Source organism: Bubalus bubalis, chromosome X, assembly GCF_019923935.1.
Source record: "Bubalus bubalis isolate 160015118507 breed Murrah chromosome X, NDDB_SH_1, whole genome shotgun sequence".
Taxonomy (NCBI): Eukaryota; Metazoa; Chordata; class Mammalia; order Artiodactyla; family Bovidae; genus Bubalus; species Bubalus bubalis.
This window is the reverse complement of record NC_059181.1, coordinates 18,769,840-18,784,149: the sequence shown is the minus strand read 5'-3', so window position 1 is coordinate 18,784,149 and position 14,310 is coordinate 18,769,840. Positions and strand designations below refer to the sequence as shown.

The window sequence follows — 14,310 nt, the reverse complement described above, 5'->3', positions numbered from 1 at the left end:
CTGGGTTGCGTGGACCACAGGGTATGTGAAGGGAAGTCCCAGGAGAGGAAGCTGAATTGCAGGACCTCCAGTGATAGGCCAGGGCCTGTGCAGGCCCTGAGCAGATGAGTTGCATGCTTGTAGCTTGTTCTGGGGCAGGTGCAGCCATCTGCCTTCCAGCCAGCACCCTCCTGCATTTCCTTATACAGAAGACCCTCCCCAACGGCTGGGGATAAGGGATGCATCCACTGAATGGTGACTGCAATGCAGAGCTTTCTGGTACTTGCTACCTGGTGAGGAAGTGGGATGGGTTTGGCATGGGTGACAGAACTACATGTGGGTCTGGTGAACTCGGGAGGAAACCCGTAATGCTGGCAAGAGTGGCAGGGTGGGGCTGCCTGTAGCGGAGGGGTGCTGGAGAAATGAACACAGCCGTGTTCTCTCTGGGTCGTTAAACAGGGAGAGAAAGAATGTTTATTCTTGCAGAGGATTTTGAGATTCTTGGCTTCACACAGGAGAAGCTGGTTCTTCTCTACTTTGGGGGAAACAGAGTGTGGTTAAATGGAGGGAATTTTAGGGGCTCATGGGCCTCTGGGGAGGAATTTGTGTTCTGAGTGATGAGGAGGATTATTGAGACCTAGGGGCTAAGAGAATGTGTTACTTACTCATGGGTATTGCATCCAGCACCTTGGAAGTCCTCATGGTGAAATGGAAGAAACAGTGACTTTTCAGATCCAGAGGATGAAGAGAAAGATGAAGTAGCTTGTTTGTTAATTTATATACAACATGTCCTTTGTGTATTAACTTCCCTGAGACAGTCACAACTAGCTCTTTAGAAGAGAGAGAAGAACTGAAATATTGCTCTGATTAACCTTGGGAGAGATTTTGTTATGGATACATCTGGTTTTTATAATCCTGTGTTGGGCATCCTAGTCTTTCATTGCGGAATCTAAGAACTTGTGAGTTTCTTTCTGAGTAGGCCCCATAATGCTCTTCTCCAAAGTTCTCTAGAATATTCGTTAATAATTTCAATTGTTCTAGCTTTTGCACACTGCAGCTTCTGCGATTTCTGAAGCCAACCATTAGGATGCAAGAATGTTCTTTTTAAGTCTTGATCTTTTATAGTAACATACCAACACCCCAGTAAGTCAGTGCTGCATGCTTCCAAAGAGAAGTTATTTCTAAAAAACATACAGATTTATAGAAATTATCTTTATTTGGAAGCAGGTATCACTGATAAGTTGCTATTCCCATTGTTTTGAATGGGCATCATAAATGTTGAGTGGTTTTCCAAGGAAGGGTCACACAGCAGGTGGTTCAGTCAGAATGCAGTCTTGGTCTTGCCATGTGGCACGTTGCCAGTCAGTAATTGACTGCAAAATGAGTATAGTTACCTACAGTTTTTCATAGATGAGGAAATGACACGTGAGCAGGAAGAACATTAGAAATGTAAAAATAAGCACTTAAGACTGTACAGAATTTTCCCTCACTGCTTAGATCTCTTTATTGTTACATCACCAACCATTCACCTGTGGGTTAAAAATGCCTAAATGTCATTTAATTTTCATTTAGCAAAGAATAAAAGCTAAAAAAATTTTTAAGAATGACAAAATAAATGGAAAATAGATGCTTTAATTTCTGTATTAAATGTCAGGTTTCTGTTGAGCATTTCCTTCCATTTGCTACTTCAGAAGTCACATTCTAATTAGAATCAAAGTGAACTTTTTGAGCTCCTAGTCACTGTTCTTAAATTGCTGTCTGGCACAGATGTAGCCATTCAGACATTTCTAGTTTTTTTTCTAGCTTAGGTTGGTTTTAAATATTTATTCTCAGTTTTTAAACAATTGTCATTGAATAAGAATGATGGGGCTGTGATCATTTGTAAATTGATTAGGGAACATCTGTCTCTTCATTACAGTCTTTCACAAATCAATACATTAGTACTCTCGATATCACAGAATTTGAAGTCAACCCTGGTTAATATTTTTTGGTAACTGTATGGACTGGAGTGGCTTTCTGGGAAGGATGAGTCATTTTCTTAAGTGGATGCTAATTCACATACATGTGTCTATGACTGTGTCACACATACATTATGCTCTACTGTTAGCATAGAGTTCTTGGTGGTTTGTCTTTTGGGCATGTCATCACTGTCTTGTAACAATAGTTCTGTTCTCAAAAGACTGGAGAGAGAGGAATTGAAAAGAAAGGCAGAGGAAGAAAGACTTCGCCTAGAGGAAGCCCGTAAACAAGAAGAGGAAAAGAAGCAGCTAGAGGAGGAAGAGAAAAGGAAGGTGGCAGAGGAGGCAAAGCGGAAGGCCAAGGAGGCGCTGCTGTTGCAAGAAGAGCAAGAAAAGGAAAAACAAGAAAAAGAAAAGCAGGAAAAAGCCATGATTGTAAAGCAGGTACAGTGCAAGTCTTTATATAGACTTCCTTAAGGGCCTTAGTATTAGGTAAAATTAGTTAAATTTGAATGACTTACAATGTTTCCTTGAAGCATTTTCTTTAACTGAACTAGTTAATATATTTGAGTTACTTTGGGCAACACAAGTGAAGTGGCAATGTTTGTTACATGTCAGTTTTGATTCTCCCAAAGGCAGACCCTGGATAAGAATTTGAGTGTCAGCAGTTTATTTGGAAGATGATCCTAGGAAGCTGGTAGGGGAGTGAGAAGAAAGCCAGTGTAAGCACACTGATGAGTGGGTTACTGTGGGCATCTGGAACTTGTTCCCTGTGGAACTCTAGGAGACTATGGAATATGCCTTAGAATTACCCCTTGGAGGGATGAGGAAACCAGGTTATTTATCTTCCAACTCCTGCCCCTTGTGGTTGAAAGTAACTTTGAGGAATTAACTTCCTGAAACTCCTAGCCACATGCATACTTCATGGTCAGAGACTGCCCTCAGACACAAAAAGACCTTGACCTTGTATGCAAAGTGTCTGCAGGTGATTTGCATGGTAGACTGAGGTCGTAGGAGTGAGACCCAACCATGTCTGCTGTGTCATAGGGCAGGCTGTAAAAATCCACATTGAATATTGGAGCAGCATCCACTTTGGGAAGATGATGAGATGGAGGAACAAGTGCAAATCCCAGAGAATTAACTGGTGTTTTCTTAAGCTTAGTAACACCTATACCTTGGTTTCTATGTTTCTACCAGAAGGAAGCAGCAGAAGCAAAGGCCCAGGAGGCAGCTAAACAAATGCGTCTGAAAAGAGAACAGATCATGCTACAGATGGAGCAGGAGCGACTGGAGAGGAAGAAGGTGAGGGCTAAGGGATTAGGCGTACTTCGGATGAGGCAGGGACAGGAAGGGAGTCTGGTTATATTCTGCAGTCGTTGAGTACAATGCTCTTAGAATTGTTATTGAGGTTGAGTTCATTGATCATACTATTCACATCTTCTGTATCTTTATGAGTTTTCTGTCATCTTCTTTTATTTACTGAGAGATGGGTATTGAAAATGTCATCTGTGATTATGGATTTGTGCATTACTCCTTCCAGTTCTATACATTTTTGTTTTCATATATTTTGAAGCTCTACTGTTAGGTGAATTTATATTTCAAGTTATTAAGTTTTCCTGTTGAATTGACCCTTATATCATTATGAAATATTCCTTCTTTATCTCTAGTAATACTTTTTGTCTTAAATTCTACTTTGTCAGTCTTTTTATGATTAGCACCTGCATGATGAATTTTTTTACTTTAAACCTACTTGTGTTCTTATAAATGTTTCCCTTATAAACAGCACTGGAGAAGGCAATGACAACCAACTGCAGTATTCTTGCCTGGAAAATTCCATGGATGGAAGAGCCTGGTGGGCTACAGTCCTTGGGGTCGCAGAGTTGAACGTGACTGGGCACGCACACCTATAAACAGCATAGAGTCAGGATTTGTTTTTTAAATCAAGTTTGACAGTTTCTGTTTTTTAATTGGTATGTTTAGACCATTTACATTTAATGTAATTATGGGTGAAGTTGGGTTTAAGGTGGTATCCAGTTTGTGGCCTCCTCTTCTGCTCTTCAGCTAGGGTTTCTGTTGGGTGGTCCTCTTGAATGACAGGTAGTGATTTGTTGAATTCTAGCTAATCTAAAGAGAGGAAGGAGAAAGATGGGATATAAATGATTGATTCTAGATACTTAATAGTTCACTTCTTAAGCATTTGACCTTGTTCATATGGCAGAGGTATATATCTGTAAAACCAATGGAGGCACTTTCTATACACATTATCCTCTGCTAAGATTTCTCTTTTATGAGTTCTCTGAGAAATGTGAAATTGCATACAGACCAAGATACTTGTATCTATTTTTGGTCTTGTAGTCCTCTTTGTTGTTGTTGTTCAGTCACTTAGTCACGTCTGACTCTTTGCAACCTCGTGGACTGCAGCATACCAGGCTTCCCTGTCCTTTACCATCTCCTGGAGCTTGAGCAAGCTCATTCATTGAGTTGGTGATGCCATCTAACCATCTCATCTTCTGTCATGCCCTTCTCCTCCTGCCTTCAGTCTTTCCTAGCATCAGGGTCTTTTCTAATGAGTCAGCTCTTCTCATCAGGTGGCCAAGATACTGGAGCTTCAGGACTGATTTCCTTTAGGATTGACTGGTTGGATCTCCTTGTAGTTCAAGGGACTCTCAAGAGTCTTCTCCAACACTGCAGTTCAAAAGCATCAATTCTTTGGTACTCAGCCTTGTTTATATGGTCCAACTCTCACATCCATACATGACTACTGGAAAAAACCATAGCTTTGACTATATGGACCTTTAAACAAAGTTATGTCTCTGCTTTTTAATACACTGTCTAGGTTTGTCATAGTTTTCCTTCCAAGGAGCAAGTATCTCTTAATTTCATGGCTGCAGTCACTGTCCACAGTGATTTTGGTGCCCAAGAAAATAAAGTCTGTCACTGTTTCCATTGTTTCCCATCTATTTGCCATGAAGTGGTGGGATCTGATGCCATGATCTTAGTTTTTTGAATGTTGAGTTTTCAGCCAGCTTTTTCACTATCCTCTCACTTTCATCAAGAGGCTCTTCAGTTCCTCTTCACTTTCTGCCATAACGGTGTTATCGTCTGCATATCTGAGGTTATTGACATTTCTGTCAGCAATCTTGATTCCAGCTTGTGCTTTATCCAGCCTGGCATTTCTCATGATGTACTCTGCACATAAGTTAAATAAGCGGGGTGACAATATACAGCCTTGAGGTACTCCGTTCCCAATTTTGAACCAGCTGGTTTTGTTCCATGTCCGGTTCTGACTGTTGGTTCTTAACCTGCATACAGGTTTCACAGGAGGAAGGTAAGGTGATCTGGTATTCGCATCTCTTTAAGAATTTTCCACAGTTTGTTGTGATCCACACAGTCAAAGACTTTGGCATAATCAATAAAGCATAAGTAGATGTTTTTCTGGAATTCTCTTGTTTTTTTCTATGATCCAACGGATGTTGGCAATTTTGTCTCTGGTTCCTCTGCCTTTTCTAAATCCAGCTTGAACGTATGGAAGTTCTCAGTTCACATACTCTTGAAGCCTAGCTTGGAGAATTTTGAGCATTACTTTGCTAGCATGTGAAATGAGTGCATTTGTGCAGTAGTTTGAACATTCTTTGGCATTGCCCTTCTTTGGGATTGGAATGAAAACTGACCTTTTTCGTTTAGTGGCCACTGAATGAGTATTCCAGTCCTGTGGCCACTGCTGAGTTTTCCAAATTTGCTGGCATAGTGAGTGCTGCACATTCATACCATCATCTTTTAGGATTTGAAATAGCTCAGCTGAAATTCCATCACCTCCACTAGCTTTGTTCATAGTGATGCTTCCTAAAGCCCACTTGACTTTGCATTCCAGGATGTCTGGCGCTAGGTGAGTAATCATACCATCATGGTTATCTGGGTCATTAAGATCTTTTTTGTATAGTTCTTCTGTGTATTCTTGCCGCCTCTTCTTAATATCTTCTGCTTCTGTTACATCCATACCATTTCTGTCCTTTATTGTGCCCATCTTTGCATGAAATGTTCCCTTGGTATCTCTAATTTTCTTGAAGAGATCTCTAGTCTTTCCCATTCTATTGTTTTCCTCTATTTCTTTGCATTGGTCACTAAGGAAGGCTTTCTTATCTCTCCTTGCTATTCTTTGGAACTCTGCATTCAGGTGGGTTTATCTTTCCTTTTCTCCTTTGCCTTTCCCTTCTCTTCTTTTCTCAGCTATATGTAAGGCCTCCTCAGACAACTATTTTGCCATTTTGCATTTCTTTTTCTTGAGGATGGTCTTGATCACTGCCTCCTGTACAATGTCATGAACCTCTGTCCATAGTTCTCCATACACTCTATCAGATCTAATCCCTTGTATCTATTTGTCACTTCCACTGTATAATCATAAGGGATTTGATTTAGGTTGTACCAGAAGGGCCTAGTGGTTTTCCCTACTTTCTTCAATTTAAGTCTGAATTTTATAATAAGGAGTTCATGATCTGAGCCACAGTCAGCTCCCAGTCTTCTTTTTGGTAACTGTATAGAGCTTCTCCATCTTCAGTGCAAAGAATATAATCATTTTGATTTTGGTATTGACTATCTGGTGATGTCCCTGTGTAGAGTCGTCTTTTGTGTTGTTGGAAGAGGGTGTTTGCTATGACGAATGCATTCTCTTGGCAAAACTCTGTTAGCCTTTGCCATGCTTCATTTTGTATTACAAAGCCAAACATTTTTGTTATTCCAGGTATTTCTTGACTTCCTACTTTTGCATTCCAGTCCCCTCTGATGAAAAGGACATCTTTTTTGGTGTAGTCCTCTTACCTGTTTCTTTTTGGTTTCCAGAGAATAGATGAAATTATGAAGAGAACAAGAAAGAGTGATGTGTCTTTGGAAGTGAAGGTAGGCATTCAGAGTGCCATTTTCAAAATTCATGTACTGAGAAGAACATAATGGTAGAATATATTCAGTGATGTTGTAGGGCTCAGAGAGCATTAGCCAGGAAAAAAAATGGGTTCTTCCTGCTTTGTTCCTGGCTAGATTAAGAAGACTGTTGGTGTCTAAAAGGAAAGAGGAGTCTAAGAGAGGAGTTTCCGGGGTGGGGTGGTAATAAAAATTTCCTCAGAGAAGTGGAGGTAGGGATGCAGGGAGAAGCACTGTAGTCCACAGATTAAAAAAAGAGAATGGTGGCATATTACTATGGGAAACACAGATGATTTATAGTACACTCAGAAAATTCAAAGAATTACCATGGAATGGACAGATGGCTCAGCATGGTTCCAAATATCCCCTGATGCTTTTCAAAAGCACTTGTCTTGGTACATAAAGCCTACCTTCCCTCTGTTTGTTTTCAGAAAGAAGACCCAAAAGTGGAGCTTCAGTCTGCTTTCTGTGTGGAAAATAAGACAGAACCCGTGGTCCCTAACAAAATAGGTGAGTGTGAGATCTGATTCTCAGGTTCTTCATTTCAGAAAGTGAGGGCTCATGGTGTTCCCTGTAGAGAACTGGCACCTATCAGTCTGAAGAGTGTTATCACTGCACAAAGCCCATGTACTTTTCCCCATCACCACCCCCCTCCCTCCCGGGGAGTTTCCATCTCTACAGGTCCACTTGAAAACCAGTAGGTCCCTCAGTTACTCTAATAACCCCAGCACCAGAGCCGGGCCATCTGCTGGCTAGGCTGCTTTCCAGAGGGCTTAATTGCTGGTCACGTTCTGTTAAGAACTGACTCTCTTGTTCTACAGCAGTTTCTCCTGCCTTCGGGACTTCTGGATAGTCCAGCTCTTTTCTGTCATGGATTCTTAAAGCTCCTCAGGTTTCATGGCAGCCAGAGTCAGAAAACATATATCCATCTCAAAGTCACTCTTCACATTTCTCTTTTGCCTTGTGGCTCAAGAGCCTGGGGACCTGTACAGGATATGACATCAAGTTTCTTGGGTGAGTCATGTTGTTGTTCAGTCACTAAGTTGTGTCCGATGTTGCAACCCCACGGACTGTAACAGGCCAAACTCCTCTGTCTTCCACTATCTCCTGGAGTTTGCTCAAATTCATGCCCATTGAGTCAGTGATGTTGTCTAATCATTTCATCTTCTGCCACCCTCTTCTCCTTTTGCCTTCAATCTTTCCCATCATCAGGGTCCTTTCCAGTGAGTCAGCTCTTCACATCAGGTGGCCAAAGTATTGGAGATTCAGCTTCAGCATCAGTCCTTCCAATGAATATTCAGGGATGATTTCCTTTAGGATTGACAGGTTTTACACTCCAAGGAACTCTCAAGAGTCTTCTCTAGCTTCACAATTCAAAAGCATCAAATCTTTGGTGCTCAGCCGTTTTTAGGGTCCAACTCTCACTTCCATCCATGACTACTGGAAAAACCATAGCTTTGACTAGACAGACCTTTGTTGGCAAAGTGATGTCTCTTCCTTTTAACATGCTGTCTAGGTTTGTCATAGCTTTCTTTCCAACAAGCAAGGATCTTTTAATTTCATGGCTGCATTCAGCATCCACAGTGGTTTTAGAGCCCAAGAAAATAAAATCCGTCACTGCTTCCACTTTTCCCCTTCTGTTTTCCATGAAGTAATGGGACCTGATGCCATGACCTCAGTTTTTTTTTTTTTTTTAATGTTTCAAGCCAGCTTTTTCACCCTCCTCTTTGATCCTCACCAAGAAGCTCTTTGGTTCCTCTTCACTTTCTCCCATTAAAGTGGCATTATCTGCATATCTGAGGTTGTTGTATTTTTTCCCAGCAATCTTGATTCCAACTTGTGATTTATCTAGCCCAGCATTTCACATTATGTACTCTGCATTATAAGTTAAATAAGCAGGGTGACAGTATACAGCCTTGTCCTACTGCTTTCCCAATTTTCAACCAATCTGTTGTTCCATGTCGGGTTCTAACTGTTGCTTCTTGACCTCCATACAGGTTTCTCAGGAGACAGGTGAAGTGGTCTGATATTCCCATCTCTTGAAGAATTTTCCACAGTTGGTTGTGATCCACATAGTCAAAGGCTTTAGCATAGTCAGTGAAGCAGAAGTAGATGTTGTTCTGGCACTCCCTTGCCTTTTCCATGATCGAATGAATGTTGGCATTTTGATCTTTGGTTCCTCTGCCTCTTCAAAACCCAGCTTGTACATCTGGAAGTTCTCAGTTCACGTACTGCTGAAGCCTAATTTGAAGGATTTTGAGCATAATCTTCCGAGCATGTGAAACAAGTGCAATTGTATAGTAGTTTGAACATTCTTTAGCATTGCCCTTCTTTGAGGAATGAAAACTCCCCTTTTCCAGTCTTGTGGCCACTGCTGAGTTTTCCAAATTTGCTGACATATTGAGTGCAGCACTTTAACAGCATCATCTTTTAGGATTTGAAATAGCTCATTGAAATTACATCACCTCCACTAGCTTTGTTCGTAGTAATGTTTCCTAAGTCCCACTTGACTTTACACTCCAGGATGTCCGGCTCTAGATGAGTGACTGCACTGTCGTGGTTATCTGGGTCATTAAGATCTTTCTTACGTAGTCTGTCTATTCTTCTGTCTATTCTTGCCACTTCTGAATCTCTTCTGCTTCTGTTAGGTCCTTACTGTTTCTGCCCTTTATCATGCACATCCTTGCATGAAATGTTCCCTTGATATCTCCAGTTTTCTTAAAGATATCTCTAGTTTCTCCCATTCTGTTGTTTTCCTCTCCTTCTTTGTATTGCTCATTTAAGAAGACCTTCTTATGTCTCCTTGCTATTCCCTGAAACTCTGCATTCATTTAGGTGTATCTTTCCTTTTCTCCCTTGCCTTTCCTTCTCTTCTTTCCTCAGCTATTTGTAAAGCCTCCTCAGACAACCAGTTGACCTTTCTTGTATTACTTTTTTGGGGGGATGGTTTTGGTCACCACCTCCTATACAACATTATGAACCTCTATCCATAGTTCTTCAGGCACTCTGTCTACCAGATCTAATCCTTTGAATCTATTTGTCACCTCCTCTGTGTAATCATAAGGGATTTGACTTAGGTCAAATACCTAAATGGCCTAGTGGTTTCCCCTACTTTCTTCACTTTGAACCTGAATTTTATAATAAGGAGCCCATGATCTGAGCCACAGTCAACTCCAGGTCTTGTTTTTGCTGCTTGTATAGAGCTTCTCCATCTTCAGCATCTGCAAAGAATATAGTCAATCCAATTTTGGTATTGACATCTGGAGATGTCCATGTGTATAGAGTTGGGTTGTTGGAAGAGTGTGTTTGCTATGACCAGTGTGTTCTCATGACAAAACTCTGTTAGCTTTTGCCCTGCTTCATTTTGTACTCTCTAAGACCAAACTTATCTGTTATTCTGGGTATCTCTTGACTTCCTACTTTTGCCTCCCCATCCCCTACAATGAAAAGGAAATATTTTTTTTGGTGTTAGTTCTGGAATGTATTGTAGATCTTCATAGAACTGGTCAACTTAAAGTTGTTCAGCACCAGTGATTGGAGCATAAACTCGGATTACTGTGATGTTGAATCGTTTGCCATGGAAACGAAACTAGCTTATTCTGTCATTTTTGAGATTGCACCCAAGTACTGCATTTAGGACTGCATTGTTGACTCTTTCATTTGGTATTCTTGCCCACAGTTGTAAATATAATGAATTAAATTTGCCATTCCCGTCCATTTAGTTCCCTGATTCCTAAGATGTTGATGTTCAGCCTTGCCATCTCCTGCTTGAGCACATCCAATTTACCTTGATTCATGGACCTAACATTCCAGGTTCCTATGCAATATTGTTCTTTAAAGCATCGGACTTAACTTGCACCACCAGACACATCCACAACTGAGCATTGTTCCTGCTTTGGCCCAGTTGCTCCATTCTTTCTGGAGCTGTTAGTAATTGCCCTCCACTTTTCCCCAGTAGCATATTGGACACCTTCTGACCTGGGGGACTCATCTTCTGGTGTCATATCTTTTTGCCTTTTTATACTGTCCATGTGGTTCTCAAGGCAGAATAGTGGAGTGAGTTGCCATTTCCTCCTTCAGTGGACCACGTTTTGTCAGAACTCCCCACTATGACCTGTCCTTCTTGGGTGGCCCTACATGGCATAGCTCATGGTTTCATTGAGTTATGCAAGCCCCTTCACCACAACAGAGCTGTGATGCATGGAGTGGGGAGAGTGGGCCATGAGCCCTGCACAAACACAGATGATGTCATTTGTCTTCTCTTCCTGGTATGAAAGTGACTGCCTGGGGTTCTTTTTACAAAAGATGTTGCGTCATTGGTAAAGCAGAGGATTAATTGCCTACATAGATATTCCCCATATTATTTCATTGGTATATTTTATGATTGATGGAATGACTTTGTGTTCTCTATCAGAAATCAGTGTATTGAACACCTGCCAAGAAGTAAATGTTTTGGAACATGCTGCCCCAGAAACTTTCCCTCAAGATGTTTTCACTGATGAACTTAAACCAGTTGAGGGACTTGTTCATCTGGACACCCTTGATGGGAAATCAAACAGTCTAGATGATTCAACCGAGGAAGTTCAGTCTATGGATATGAGGTAAGTACATTGCTTTTGAATTTGAGCCTCATCTCTTCCCCAGATACCTCCACCATCCCTTAGCTGATTTCATCTTTTCCACCCCCAAATCTTTGTACACACCTAAAATAGGTGCAGTTGCTATTCAGGAAAACTAACCATGGTGTAAGTAATATCTGTATTTTGGGTTGAGTTCCCTAGAAGCAGAACCTGGAACAGGGATTCTGGGGCATGGATTTTAGTGGAGGAGAGCTCTCAGGAGAAGGGAGTGGGAGGGAAGCAGGATTGGGCAGGGGAAGTCACTCAGCAAGGATGTGGTCTCAGCTGGTCTCATGGAGCTCTGCAGGATGGTCTTCCACCAGAGAGGGCTCTGACTGTGATAAAGACGGGGCCTTCACGGCACTGTGTTCATCAGCTGTTGACTGTGGAGAATCTGGGGTGGGGACGCTTCCATCAGCCAAGGCAGTCATCCAGAGGAAGCATGTCAGCTGTGAGTCCATAGCAGCTGGAGGATGGGCACAACCGCAGGTAAAGAGGATCTGGGTAGGGCACCAAAAGGGCCCACCCACTGTGTCCAGTGTCTCATGTTTAAATAGACTTGTCATTGGAGACTTGATAAGGAACTAATTTGCTTTCAGATCCTAACAACTTAAGGAATTCTTAACTGGTGTGTTTTGGATAACATCACCTGGCAAATTATTCCCCGACAAAAGTAATGCTTAGTCAGCCTGGGCTTGGGGCAGAGATGAGTGGGGGTCTTCTCTGTGTTCAGGAGGGAATGCCAGGATTTTGCACAAGCTCTGCCAGAGCTCCAGCCTGCTGCAGCTTACCCTTCTCTCCTTCCTGTGAATTCCCAGCCTCGGCCTAGGGTGAGGGGTTGGGAAGCAGGGCCTTTCCCAGGGCACACTGATTGTAAATATTGCAGCTGGCCTTAAGCCACATAATGTGAAAACACGGAGTCCAGCCACCCTGTCCCCAGTAGAGCGAGTCCTGAGCAGTCTGATAACAGGACCTCCTCAGCCCTTGCCACCACCCGCCACTGTCCTGGCAGACTTCCCCTGATTGGTGCCACTCTGTCCCCTCCAGTAGGTGGGAACTGCTGAGGCATCATAAAGGATAACGCAGTACCTACCCACCCACCCACCCCATGCCACGTTGAGGCAGTTGTGCGTATTTTTTCTGCCTCTGGGTGAGGGAACTGGATGAGACCTGGCACTGGCCAAGGTTAAAGGAAATGAAGGAGCTTTGTTTGTATGCTGCATTCTTACTGTGGCTGCCTCTGCATTTGGAGAAGGGTGACTCCTGGGGGCAGCGCCCAAGCTTATGGCACCATTCTGTCCTCCCCATGCTCTGAGCAGCTGATAAAATCCTGGGAATGGAGGTGGTCACAGTGGAAATGGGGCAGACGTTCCCAGTAATGAAACAGTTTGCCCAGGCTCCAGCCACCGGAAGTGGTGCTAGGTCAGCTGCTTCGCTTTAACTATGTTCAGTGTGAGGGAGACAGATCATCTGAGCTTCTGCAGTTCAGCTAGTTTTTCTAGATTCTTCTCCAGGCTCTTATGGAGGAGGAAAAAAAAAAAACAACAGACAAACCTGACAGCAGCCCTACTCTGGCTGTTCAGAGACCCCTGGTGAGGGGACTTCACATCCCAGCCCACTGCTCATCTGAGCTAGGCCCTATGGTTGACACACAGTGGAACTTCTCTAAACTGTCATGGCATCTTCGCGTGTGTCATTTATCGTATACTAATGTATTACAGTGAGCATATAATGAGGCCCAAGGTCTAGTGGATGTCCAGTCTTCCACCATCTCGGGCCTAATCGGTTCTAACTAGTTTTTGTCGTATCCTCAAGGGTTATGTCATTCTTTTAAAGGTTGTGCGCTGCCCCTGCTCTCCTGTCTCAAATCCACTTCCCTGTTCTCATTCATGGGGGCCTCATTTCTGTCAGTGTCTCAGACTTGAACTAACCTGTATCTTTTATAATGTGTTACACACAAACTCTGGCTCTAAATCCATCTTCTCTAGGAAAGAAGAGTAGTATAACAAAATATGACAAGTAGAATTAATAGTTGTGTCTGTCTGTCTCTCTATCTCTCCATCTCTCTCTCCTTCCCTCTCTCCCTCCGCCCTCCAGTCCTGTTTCAAAAGAAGAGCTTATCTCTATCCCAGAATTTTCACCAGTGAGTGAAATGATTCCTGGGGTATCTCTGGACCAAAATGGAACTGGTAATGCCCGAGCACTTCAAGATCTCTTAGATTTCACTGGCCCCCCCATTTTCCCCAAGAGATCCAGTGAAAATCTCAGCCTGGATGACTGTAACAAAAACCTGATCGAAGGATTTAACAGTCCTGGTCAAGAAAATACTCTGAACACCTTCTGTTGACAAATACAACATCTCTTTAATTAAAGGTACAGTCTTTTGATGACAGTCTAAATCTGTAACTCTTCAACCTGGGTTTGTTAAGATAAGATAAACATCACTCAGCCTCCTGGATGGTCAATTTTATTTAAAAAGCACAAATATAAATGTGAATTCATGGTATATACTGCAGCACACACAAGAATTGAGACAGATTTCAAATGAATCCTTTAGACAAGAGCCTTCAGCACCACACCCCTTGTGCTCACCCCTGCTGTTTGGGGCAGTGTGTGTAGAAGCACTGGCTAAAAGTTTGACCAGCCATCTGTCTCAAGTAGCAACTTTTTAGAGGCAAGAGAATTCCCCTTCCCCCCCCCCCCGCTAGTTTTATTCAGTGATATCCTACATTCTATCTAGAATCACTCATATACATTGGTGAGTTGTTGGGCCAAGTGATTTGCTGTTCTGTTGACTTCTTCTGGATTCTTTCAAAGCAAACATCTGTTCTTGGATCATA

At 42.4% G+C, this 14,310-nt stretch overlaps 1 protein-coding gene across 13 annotated transcripts in view; it reads left to right on the top strand.

The window, feature by feature from the left end:
• MAP7D2 (MAP7 domain containing 2) overlaps positions 1-14,310 on the top strand; it is a 100,679-nt gene that overhangs the window by 83,431 nt on the left and 2,938 nt on the right. For 11 of the 13 annotated variants that reach the window (XM_044936945.1, XM_044936942.1, XM_044936944.1 and 8 more), the window contains 6 exons: positions 2,159-2,381; positions 3,135-3,239; positions 6,774-6,830; positions 7,283-7,361; positions 11,266-11,452; positions 13,568-13,843. In XM_044936945.1, coding sequence (XP_044792880.1) covers positions 2,159-2,381; positions 3,135-3,239; positions 6,774-6,830; positions 7,283-7,361; positions 11,266-11,452; positions 13,568-13,817 — 901 coding nt within the window. In that variant the 3' untranslated portion in view covers positions 13,818-13,843. The remainder of the gene's footprint in view (positions 1-2,158; positions 2,382-3,134; positions 3,240-6,773; positions 6,831-7,282; positions 7,362-11,265; positions 11,453-13,567; positions 13,844-14,310) is intronic. The other 2 variants (XM_044936943.1, XM_044936948.1) reach the window with 2 other exon arrangements.